The following is a 12,846-nucleotide window of genomic DNA, read 5'->3' on the forward strand; positions in this document are numbered from 1 at the left end:
TATTACATAATTCCCAGTTATATAGTCACTGAAAGTATAGTGTAGTTAGCAAGCTGAATAGTTTTTCCTCTCAAAGAAAATCATAAGATCGTTGTAAAAAACACATGAAAATTTTCAAGTACAATCCAAACCACTCTCTTCTATTTAATTCAGAGCGCATCTCTCTGTCCATCTGCAAAGCCTATATAAGTAATATGTGCCAATGAACATGCTAAATGGGCTGCCTATCCTGCCAACTGTACCTTATAATATAAACAATAGGCATTCTTTATCAACTGGCATTTTCTAAGTGAATCATTAGTAGAAAATTGTTTTTGAGTTTTCTCCCATTTAGGGAAGTTTATTTAGGAAAGTTTGATTTATCAACTAATAACAGAAACAACATCTGGAGGACTTCATCACTTGGACTCTGGGCTAGAAATTTCTTTGATTATATTAAATGTTTTTGATAAACAAATTACTCTCTTTTTTGTTTTCCTTGATAATCAAAGCATAAGAAAATAGTCTCTGTTAGGTACATGCAATGGAAGATGATCCCACTATAAGAGCATTTAAGATAGCATTGTGCTCTAACAAATCAAATGCTTTATTTTTCCACCAACAAAATACTGGGATTTTGTTTCCCTCTGCCCCTTTAAGTTAATTAATCATGTGACTATAAATGGACTTTTAGACCTTCTGCAAACCAGAATTTGATGGATCTCTACATTTTGATTAGAATCTAATATAAATTAAAAAAAAATCAACATCTAGCATTTCTCTTATTGGTTATTTGGAGAAATATTTTATATGGTAGCTAATCATTTGTAATTTTTTCTTTGGGAATTGTCTGTTAATGGCCTCTGACTATTTGTCCATGGATGGAAGAGCTCTCTGACCTCAGTCTTTTAAGAAGGCTTATTCTTGGGGTGGCTAGGTGGCGCAGTGGATAAAGCACCGGCCCTGGAGTCAGATCCAGTCTCAGATACTTAATAATTACCTAGCTGTGTGGCCTTGGGCAAGCCACTTAACCCCATTGCTAGCAAAAACCTTAAAAAAACAAACAAACAAACAAACCAAAAAACCCCAGCCAACTTATTCTTACTAGCTATCAGGTCACTTACCTCCACCTACAACCACTACCACCCCTACCACCGCTAGCACCAACCTCCAGAGAATTTCCCCCCCTAAGGAAAAAAGTACCTATTAACTGTTAAAAGATTTTATTTATTTTGAGTTTTACAATTTCCCCCCCTATTCTTGCTTCCCTCTCCCCAACCCCCAAAGAAGGCATTCTGTTAGTCTTTACATTGATCTCAGTTGAATGTGGTAAGAGAGAAATCATATCCTTAAGGAAGAAAAATAAAGTATAAGAGATAGCAAAATTACATGAGATAATGGGTTTTTTTGCCTTTGGTCTTTGTTCAAACTCTACAATTCTTTCTCTAGATACAGATGGCATTCTCCATTGTAGATAGTCCAAAACTGACCTATGGACTGTTAAAAACAAGGGTGGCAAGTAATCTGTGTCAATGTGGGGAAGAGGGTATCATTCATACCAACAGAAATTACAAATCCTGGGATGTATTGAGCTTTCATAGTCTACTTATGTTTTAGTTATTTGTGTACATGCGACAGTTTCCCTGTTTTAATGTAAAGTTCCTGATGGAAAAGACCATAACATTCTTTTTTTAAATCCCACACTGAGGGCTCAGCAGAAAACAAATGTTCAAGAAATGTTTACTGAATGAATGATAGAGGACAAAGATTCATTACTTGAAAAGGAAATCATATATACTCCTAACTACTAACCTGCAAGACTTCTGGATGCTTCTCAGCTTCTTCATCAGGTTCTTCATTTACACTAGATGCAGCAAATACTTCAAATTGGCTGAAATCTGCAAAATTTGGTTGTTCTGGTATCTGTTGAGGTGAGGTACTAGTGTGAGTTATTAGGGCTTCAGCATCTACTGGGCGATGCACATGAGGACCTGGAGCCTATAAAAGAATCAAGAAAATAGCATACAAAGAATAACAAATTTGAATTTTAATTTAGCAAAGTACTTCATCTATTCTATACACATTATTACTATGTCAATATCAAGACAAATTTCTACAATATATGTTAATAAATTATTCATATTCCCAAAGGAGTTTGAATATATGTTTGATTCACTTTAGTAATTACCTTTCCTTCAACATTTTTCTTTATATATATAAAGTCATTATCATTATATGCTTTGTTGAATTTGCTCAATTGCATCTGACTCTTGATGACCCCATAAAGGGTTTTCTGGCAAATACACTGGAGTGGTTTGTCATTTCTTTTTTCAGCAGATTAAGGGAAAGATGTTAAGTGCCTGGGGTCACACAACTAGTAACAGCTAAGGTCATATTTGAACTCAGATCTTCCTGACTCCAGGTCCAGTGTTCTGTTCACTAAACTACCTGGAGCCCCATCATTGAAGTCTACAGAGTTTTTAAAAAGAACAATAAAGTTCATGCTACTCAAATTTCTTCATCTGTAATATTAGATTCATGGTTTGTTTTTTTTAAAGCGCTAAGAACCCTCTAGAACAACAATTAAAAACAAAACCTATAAATCTAGAAAGTGTGAAAGATTCTCAAAACGGGATGGTTAATTTCTAGGGGGGGGAGTCTACTTTTAGAAAATAGTTGTTGGCAGAGTTGAAAGAAGAGAAAAGGAAAAGGGCAGGCTTAAAAATGCTTGCACTGTTCACATTCTGTTGCTTTGTACAACTACTGTGAAAAGAAACTATTTGATTAACAGTTCATTTTCTGTTTCAAAGAGTTGATAATTCTTCAATTTTCAGTTTCCCTTAGATTTTCAAAAGGGACAATTTGATTACTCCACGATGGTTTGGTTTTCCTTTCTATTTAAGTTTTCATGCTTTTTCAGTTAATTATTACATAAGGTTTCTTCTAGGGCAGCTAGGTGATGCAGTGGATAAGAGCACTGGCCTTGGAGTCAAGAGGATAGGGATTTGAATCCAACCTCAGACACTTGACACTTTCTAGACATGTGACCTTGGGCAAATCACTTAACCCTGATTGTTTCTCATCCAGGCCATCTCTAGCAAATAATATCTGGTCACTTGCCCCACATGGTTCTGGAGGAGAAAGTGAGGCTGGTTGACCTAGCATAACACCTCCTCACTCAAATTCAATTCATGTGCTTGTCATGGAACCACTTCTCCTGATGTTATGGTCTTCTTTGAGAACAAAGGACAAACATCATCATCAATTCTAAGGTTTCCCCTGGTGCTCACTTCTCATTCTTTGCTTCATTTCTTCCCTCCCCCCTTAGGCTCCTTAAATTTTCTTAAGAAGCAGTCACTACTCTTGGATACTGCTGCCACTGCTTCATACAGTTAATCTAGAGTGAGTTTGTTTTTTTACTTAAAATGAAAGTTTAATTCACAACAATTTACCAAATTAATTGTGTACCTTAATTCAAGAGCATTTTTCTTCCCTAATAAAGAAATAATATTTTGTACTTTTTCAATAAGTAGCAGAAATACAAAAAATTTTAATCCCATTATCTAAAACTGGGTTTAATTTCACCTTAGTTGAAGGTTAATTAGGAATGATCATTAAGTATCTCCTTTTACTCCTTTGAATTAATCCTATGAGAGAATCAAATGACTAATGAGGAAAATGGGATTATGGGCAGCAATAAATGAAATTCAAAAGCAAATGCTGAACTAATCAAATTACCTGTGAAGGCTGTGGTCTTGGAGGCACTGCAGGAGGATGGGCAACAACTCCAGTCTGTTGTTGTCCTAAAAGGATATATAATAATCACTATTTAGTAAAAATATATGGGCTCAGTCATCTAAAGGTAAATTCTATAGAATCAGTTCAAAACCTATTGTGCACAATGTACTCTTTGAGACTTTGAGGATACAAAGACAAAATGACAGTTCCTGTCTTCAAAGAATTTAATTCTGTATGGAAAATGTCACATGTAAACAAATAAATACAAATGTAAAGGAGGAGAGAGCATTATAGGAAATGGAAGACTGAGTTTGGGAAAGAGTAAATATGACAATTTGAATGGAATAAAGATTGTATGATGAAGAATATAAAATCCGGTGGGTTAAATCAAATTTTGAAGAGCCTTAAATGCCAGGCTGAGTTGAGCAATGTTAAAGTATCAGGAGTGCCAGAGGAGTGATAAGAGCCTGAAGCAAAGCAGGAAGTTGGCAGGGGGAGAAGGGCGGGGACAGGAGACATGGCAGAATTGGCAAAATTCACCAGATAAATAATGAGAGGTAAGGAATAAAGAACTGTCTAGAAATAGTTAAAATTCCTGGGAAGATAGTGGTATCAAGTCAATTCAATGCTTTATTAAGCATTAATTAATCTTTTTCATGACTATACCCTGTATAACCTGTATCAGACTGCTTACTGTATCAGGGAGGAGAAGGGAGAGAGGAAAGAAGAGGATTTAGAACTCAAAAGGTTTTTTAAAAAAGAATGTTACAAATTACTCTAAAAATGATATGGGAGAGTATCCAGTAATAGAAAAACAGATACTAAAAAAGGCTCAGGTGGCAGATTGTTTTGTATCCTGAAGATCAAGTGGCCCTGTCAAACCTGGAATGTAGTGAAAGAGGGATGATAAAGTTCAGTCAACCTGAAAAGAGAGGTTGAAGTCAGATTATGAAGGGGTTCAAATGTCAAACTGAAATTTGTACTTCCTAACAGAAAAGAGGGGGGGGGGGCAATGATGGGAGAGGTGAGTTTTCTGAGAAGAAAGAGCAGGAGGGGGGGGTCAATGGCATCCACTTTAATCAGCAGCATTAACTGATAGTCTACTATGTGCCAGATACACATAAGTTCTAAGTTCTAGGAGTTCAAAAAACAAATATGAGGAAGTTAACTAGCTTCCTATATAAATGAATTAATCTTGACAAGGAGAAAACAACTCTTCAGAGACTGGTGCTAAGTAAAGGGTTCTGATGTGGATGACATTTCAACACCTATTATGTAATAAGACATCAGGAAGACAAAAATAATAATGAAAAGCAACAGAAAAATCAAGAGCAGGAGTCAACTTCTAAAAGAAAGGAGTGGGGTAGCATCAAGAGGAGTCTCTGGAGACTTAAGAGCTGGAAGGGAATGTTACTGAACCCAGGAAAAAGAGGTTAGGAGATGCTAAGTGACTTCTCAAAGGTCATAGAGCTACTAAGAGACTGAGGCAGGATTTGAACCCAGGGTTTCCCAATTTCAAGTCCACTGCTCTAGCCACTGCACCAAGGGTGTATGACTTCTTCCAACAGCATGCAAAAGTTCAGGAGTAAGCTCAAAGAAAGTAGATGGTGGGGTTAAACTAGGGGATTGAGAACAGACAACAACAAAATGGATCAAAAGTTAGAGAACAATGTGTCCATGGAACTGATTTCAAATAGATCAAGAGAATAAAGGGAGCCTAAAGCAGTGATCTTGAGGAGAGACCATAAATGGAGAAAAGAAGTCATAAAAATGCAGAACAGAATTAGGAATAAGGCAGAAAGATGAAAAGACAAGAAATAATCAAAGAGGAAAATTTCAGAGTTCACAATTGTAAGCCATCTTGAGTTGATAGAGAGTACTGAGGTATGACAGCTCCTATGGATGGTTAAGGTAGAATGGGTTTTTATGTAAAAACAAAGAAAATGATGAAATGGGAAGCCAAACTGTTTAAAGAGACATATTAACATGTCAGTTGCAAACATGAGGGGAAATGCTATTTCATTATAATTGTGTTCTCCCATCCTGTACCCAAAAATCCTGTACCCTTCCCCTTCAATGTCACCTTATATTGTATATTATAGATTGTCTTCAGATGATAGAAAGCTCTTTTAAGTGGTTTCTTTTTTCTTTATATTCCTAGAGCCTAACACAGAATGACATGCTTAATAAATGCCTGTTAATTATTAATTTTTATATTTTATATTCCTCCACTGCCTAAAAATCAGTAACAATTATGTGTGTGTGTACACACACACACACACACACACACATACACACACACACGTCAAAAATGGAATCCCAATGTTCTTTGAAATTTCAATAGAAGTTATTAAAACAGCATGATTCTGGTAATATCATCCTAAATATACATACATACATCACATACATACATACATACATACATACATACATACATATATATAGAAACTACTTGAAGTAACAAGTGTGTGCATCTTAACATGAAATCTTTTTTTTTGTTATATTATTGAAAACAAATCAAGCTAGGTGGCACAGTGGATAGAGCACTGGCCCTGGATTCAGAGGGTTCAAATCCGGCCTCAGACACTTAATAATTGCCTAGCTGTGTGACCTCAGCCAAGTCATTTAACCCCCTTGCCTTAAATTAAAAAAAATTTTTTTTAAATTAAAATAAGAAAGCAATGCAAGTAGTTCAAAAACCACCAGTGGCCATCCTTTAAGATACATGCAATATCCACACACCATGATCCTTCACCCATCTCTGCAATGAAGAAGCAGAGGTGCATTTTCTCAACACTTGTTTGGGCTTGCGTAAACTTGGTCATTCTAATTACAAAGGAAATAATAGTTTCAAAACAGCACATGTATTCAAAATAGGTTAAAATTATATCATATTTTATTTGGTACAATTTCAAAATTTAATTGAACTAAATTTAATTTCTATCAGAATTCTCTAATTCCTACCTGTTGTGACTGTAAAGGTTCTATTCATATCTAAAGATGATGATCTAGAATGAGAGGGATGAGGTCTTGGAGGTGGTGGAGGGGGTGCAGTGTTGTCTGGAGATGTTCCTGAATGTGACCTGAAAAATAAAATTAATAAAAAACTAAATTGAACCAGTGATAGTTATTATAGCCTTTTAACTTTAACATTAACTTGATATAACATTTAATTTTACTGATCCCAAAATTAATCGATCAGCTCTATTTTATTTGTTTACCTTCTGAGTCTAGGTGGCTTTCTGAAATAAGCATTAAGTAAGGCAGAAATATTCAGGGAGCGCGCATATCCCTGAAGGAAAGGAAATGTATGTTCTTATTACTTTACGACCAGACTCCTAGAAGTTGGGCTTGGGCCTTGATGTCCCTAGAGAAATATTTCTTTGCTACCACATGCTAGCTGCATTATCTATACTCTGGGTTTTGTAGGTTTAATCTTTCCACAAGGAAGAAAACTGGATACATAAATTTCCATAAAAAAGGAAACCTTAGAAGATGAGAAAGGATATATATATATATATATATATATATATATATATGCAATTAAGAGAAGAAAAACTGCTTTAATAAAAAGAGATATCACAAGAGAAAGAAGTCTGTCCCTGTGCATAAGTCAAGGGCATACAATTCTTTGTAAAGAGTAATACCAAATGGGGCAGCAAGGTGGCGCAGTGAATAGTGCACTGACCCTGGAGTTCAGAGAACTTGAGTTCAAATCCAACTTCAGACACTTAATTACTACCTAGTTGTGTGAACTTGGGTGAGTCACTTGTAACCCCACTGTCTTGAACAAAAATACCAGAAAACTCACAGCTTTTTAAAAAAATCAGATTATATATTCAAATTTATAAGTGGAGGAATTTTTTCAACATAAAAATTGATGAGGCTGTTTTAAAAATAAAATTCTCTTGTTGCTACTTTTAGGTTAATAACATCCAATAAGTTCACTCATTTGCCTCCTTATTTAGACTCCTACTACTCAGATATAAAAGGACTAATTTACATCTCCAAAGTTGAAGACTTAAAAGTTGTTTTAAAAAGCCTTCAGAGGGGGGCAGCTAGGTGGTACAGTGGATAGAGCACTGGCACTGGAGTCGGGAGAACCCGAGTTTAAATCTGGCCTTAGACAATTAATAATTACCTAGCTGTATGACCTTGCAACCCTAGCAAAAGCCTAGAAAAAAACAAAAAACACAAACAAAAACAAAAAGCCTTCAGACAAAGGAAATTCAGAAGGGGACACAGACAAGCAAGGTAATTAATCATCATCATTAGTTAAGTTTTAGAGTGGAATTTTATATACAATCCTTTCTTCTATTATTCCTTGTATATCAAAAGCATTCATGTTTCTTAATGCTTAAATTCATAACAAAATGCTTTTAAACACTTTAAATGTTTTTTAAATTAATTACTTAAAAAGCTTCTACAAAATATAAAAAAAATTCTTCACTTAAATAAAACAGTAAATACCACAATTATTTGATTCCTGTTCAGCTGAACTAGCAATTAAATAGCCTTTGGATGAAAGAATAATTTGTACTATATTCAAAATATTTTAAAAAGTCTTTATTGTAGGAAATACTGACCGTTGCCGAGTTACAGTGTTTCCAATTTGCTCTGGGTCAGAGGTAAAAGAGTCTGAACTACTGTACCCATCTGTGGTGGTAAAGGGGAAAAAAATATACAATTTCACAATTAGTTACCTCACCTTTTACTCTTTCCATCCAACACTTGTAATTTTAGATTTTATACATGATACAAGACTGCCAAGTGAAATCATATCTAGTTTAAGAAAATAAGTACTGAACAATTTTAAAACAAAATTAGAAACAAGAACTCTCTCAAGGAATACAAAAAATTATCAACTTATGATTAAGACAACTCTCCTGATGGGTTATTTTTTACTGTGGCAACAGTAGCAAACTGGATATCAAGACTTCGGTAGGAAATTCAAGTAGTTTCTGCTGATGTTGTTGATGTGAAACATTTAGAGGCAGAGTGTTATAGCGCATTTAATTTGCTTACTATTTATGTGACTTTGATCAAGTATTTTAAGCTCTTTATTTAATTCAATAAAAAGATTGGACCAGATAACCTCTAAGGTCTGCTCTTCCAGCTCTTAAACATGTTACTGAGATAATGCAAACATTCGTTACTTTTTTTTTTTTTTAAGATTTTTGCAAGGCAAATGGGGTTAAGTAGCTTGCCCAAGGCCACACAGCTAGGTAATTATTAAGTGTCTGAGACCAGATTTGAACCCAGGTACTCCTGACTCCAAGGCTGGTGCTTTATCCACTACGCCACCTAGCCACCCCTGTTACTTTTTTTAATGCTGACATTACCATGCTTTCTTTACCTGTGTTGTCTAGAAGTCTGTTAATGTCCTTATACTATTTAAATACTTTCATAATGATGTAAACTAGTCTAGCCTGTATTTCCAGTAAGGGAAGATAGGTAAGGTATTATGGATATAGGATTGGGCTTTTATTCAGGAAGACCTAATTTCATATCCCACCTCATACACTTACTAGCTCTGTGACCTTGGACAAGTAAGTCACTTTAACCTGCCTTCCTAGGTGTCCTCCTCTGTAAAATGGGGATAATAATAACAAAACCTACCTCACAGGTCTGTTGTGAGGATTAAAATAAAATAATATTAGTAGAGTGGTTTCTCTGACAGAATAAGACTTACAAATACACTGCCTAATTTCCTCAAAGCAACCCAGACGTCTTTCTTTCTCCTATCCAATGAATTGCTGAAAAGATTAGAGTATTTCCCAAATTATCAAAGAAACTAAGGCTTGTCATAGAATCTTTTTAGAAAGACAAGATTGTGGCTGGTTTGTTCATAAAGTGCTGGACTGAAGTCAGAAAGACATGAGTCCAAATTTAGCCTCAGACAATTACTAGTTGCGTGAACCTGTAAATCTCCACCTGTAAAATGGGGATCAGAATAGCACCTTCCCCCCAGGGTTGTTGTGAAGATAAAAATAGAGAAATGTAACATGTTTTACAGCACTAAAAAAATGATAGTCATCATTAACATAAATTTTTCACATGGCTAAAATATAGTAAAAAATGCTGGTGGATATGCAATAACAATAACTCATTAAAGCATTTGTTTTAGAGTTAATTTTGCAACAAATTTTGACAATAAAATATAACTACAATTTTACTCAATATAAGCATATTGGAAAAATAGTACATATTAGAATGCTCTTTTATTTTACTCTGCCCAGTATTCTGAAATTAATCCCATTTAGTTATTTCAAACCTATTCAATAGTTTACTTAAAAAAAATAGTTTACTTTATAATGAGGCTGATAATTTGGTGAACTGGCAAGCCAATTAAAGAAAAGTAGATTTGATAGGAAGGATTAAAAAGACAGACTTCTATGACTATTTTGAAATGTAGTATTCAATCAAGCAATTCAGCCCTAACATCATGTAACACAAGCATTGTACTTATGCCTATCAATCTTGACCATGGTTGGGATTTTTGGTTTCTCAAATAGGATACTACTTGGAGGACTAAATAAATTCCCTTTGAATAGGATGAAGACAAATGAACTGAATTTGTGATTTGTGAAAGAAGAAAAAAGGAAAACGTTTTCTATATATACACTTTCCATAATGTGGAAGAAAGGCAATAGAGGAGTTAAGAAATTGAGTCAGATTGTTCTCAAAAATAACATACAGGTTCAATCATCAGTCCAATAAAGCCCAACTATTGTTCCAGATACAGATGAGAGATTCCAAAATGGGGTAGGAGAAGCAGTATGCAGTCAACTTTTCACTCCTAAAGTTAGGTGACTTATTTGGAAGTGTCTATACTTGCATTTAATACAAACATTTAATTTCTTTGGTGCCTAAATCAAAACTGATAGTTTTAGATTTTAAAAGCTACATTTTAACTTACCAACTGTATTTCCAGAAACAAATTTCACTGATGAATTTATCTTATTTTCTTCTGAAAGGTCAGGTGGTTTCACAAGTAATGGGCTAGTGGGATTAGTGTGATCTAATAGAAAATGTATTACACAAAAATATCTAAGTAAAATTAAATACATTTTAAAATTATACAAATCCATAAAATTTGTCATAAAAGATACTTCCTTTAAGTATCTGTAGATAGGAAAAAATTTCTTTCAAGGCTATAATTTGCATTTTTTCACTAAAGTATAAAATTCAAATGTTAATCTTACATATTCTCTTAGTTTTTAGGTAGACTTTTAAGTAATATCCAATGGTTTCTTTTTAAATCTCAAATTAATAATGTGGGTCCTATGTTTAAAACATCTTAATTACAAATTCATAACAGTCACATGAAAATGTAAGTTATTTAGAGTCTCTTTTCAACTACATTCTTAATATATATATATATATATATATGAATAATACACACACATATATAGTTTATTCATTTACCTTGAATGACAATTTCCAGTAAATAATATATACCTCATATTTTACGTATGTAAAAGCTCTTTGCCAGTCAACAAGCATTTATTAAGTGCCTACTATGTGCCCAACATTGAACAAAGAGGTAAGGAAGCAAAGCAAAACTATCTCTGCCTTTAAGGAATAACGAGGAGGGTAGTTGGGTAGGACGCCTCTGACTCCCAGGGCTGTTTTAAGGATCAAGAAAGAAACTCTGGTCAAACTCTCAGCAGAAAGCCTGCAACATAGCAGACCCTATATAAATATCAGCTATTATCATTATTCCTAATATTGCCTAAGGAGTCTAATGGGTATGACTACAAGCAAACAGCTGAGTACATACAAAATAATTAGGGTGAATTGTAGGTAACCTAAGAAGGAAGACACTAAAATTAAGGTACAAATCTGTAAAGTATTATATAAATGTTGGTAGCTATTGATTATATTAATCTATTCTATCTCCTGAAAACTTATTTCATCTATATAAATGTGAATAAAATTTTAGGATTAAAATTGAGTCAAAATTAGGAATGCTATACATATTATAAAAGCTGTAAATTTGGAAATTTGAGTGCTCTTCACTAACACAAAACTGTCTTAGTAGAAAGTCTTCAAGTGTTCAAGTAGGTCATCTAGAGATGAGGCTCTCATGCTCAGACAGATACTTGCTGGGCCTACATATCAAAGCCTTTTCATTCTGGAAGGACCTGACAGAGTACCCACTTTTGCTGCTTTAGTCTTTAAAAATTCAGAGTCACTTCAAGAATGAACTGGACAGGGTATGCATGAGGTTAAATATCTGTGATGAGTAAATTGTAAATTATAAATCACTTTATGCAATTTCACTTAGGCCTAACTACAAAAAGACTCTTTTAAAGGATTCCTTAACTCATTCTCCACATTCAAAACTTTGCCTTCTCTTCCACTGCCCATATGTTCCCTTACCCTATCCCCCTCAAAGCCAGTGCATTTGAATGAGCTCCCTCTCTCCCCTTCACTTTATCTCAAAACCCCTTAACACCATTCCCTCTCCTTTTACTGTTCCCAGCCCTTACAATGAAGTGACTCTCCTCTTTGCCAAGGCCAATTTATACCCTTGATTTCATCCCTCTTGTCTTCTTTTACATCCTTAAATCACCACCTTCCTTTCAAATCCTTCAATCTTTGCCTATCTACTGGTTCCTTCCCCAATGTCTTCGAGTCATCCAAAGCTTAAAAAACTTTTACTAGATGCTACTGTCCTGTCAAGTTATTACCCTACATCTCTCTGCCTTCTGTCAGCTAGTGCTTTCTTTTGCCTCAGAAAAAGCTATCTAAATTAAATGCATTGCTTCCATGAGGAATTCCTTTCTTCTCACACACTCAATCCTTTGTCCACCTTCAGACTGTATTAGTCCACTAAAATGTTTCATCTGAAGTTACCAAAAATCTTAGTGGGCAAATATGATGACCTTTTCCTCCTTTTCAACCTATACTGTGCATTTGACACTACTGACTACTCACTTATTCCTCCTAGATATTCTCTTATTCATGTGACATTTTTCTCTAGTGGCTTTTGTCCTACCTGTTTAACTCTTCCATCTCAGTCTCTTGCTGGTTTATCATCTATGGGACAACCTTCAACTGAAGGTATTCCCCAAGGTATAGGTCTATGTCCTTTTCTTTCTCTCAATGACTTAGTAGCTTCCC

General features: G+C 34.7%; 1 protein-coding gene across 4 annotated transcripts in view; it reads right to left on the reverse strand.

Annotated features, from left to right (window-relative positions):
• The window catches only part of REPS1 (RALBP1 associated Eps domain containing 1), an 81,494-nt gene that overhangs the window by 4,917 nt on the left and 63,731 nt on the right, over nucleotides 1-12,846 (reverse strand). For all 4 annotated transcript variants that reach the window (XM_074187697.1, XM_074187696.1, XM_074187695.1 and 1 more), the window contains 5 exons: nucleotides 10,637-10,738; nucleotides 8,304-8,373; nucleotides 6,682-6,800; nucleotides 3,718-3,782; nucleotides 1,792-1,977 (listed from right to left, as the gene is read on the reverse strand). In XM_074187697.1, coding sequence (XP_074043798.1) covers nucleotides 1,792-1,977; nucleotides 3,718-3,782; nucleotides 6,682-6,800; nucleotides 8,304-8,373; nucleotides 10,637-10,738 — 542 coding nt within the window. The remainder of the gene's footprint in view (nucleotides 1-1,791; nucleotides 1,978-3,717; nucleotides 3,783-6,681; nucleotides 6,801-8,303; nucleotides 8,374-10,636; nucleotides 10,739-12,846) is intronic.

Source organism: Macrotis lagotis, chromosome 5 (genome assembly GCF_037893015.1).
Source record: "Macrotis lagotis isolate mMagLag1 chromosome 5, bilby.v1.9.chrom.fasta, whole genome shotgun sequence".
Lineage (NCBI taxonomy): Eukaryota > Metazoa > Chordata > Mammalia > Peramelemorphia > Peramelidae > Macrotis > Macrotis lagotis.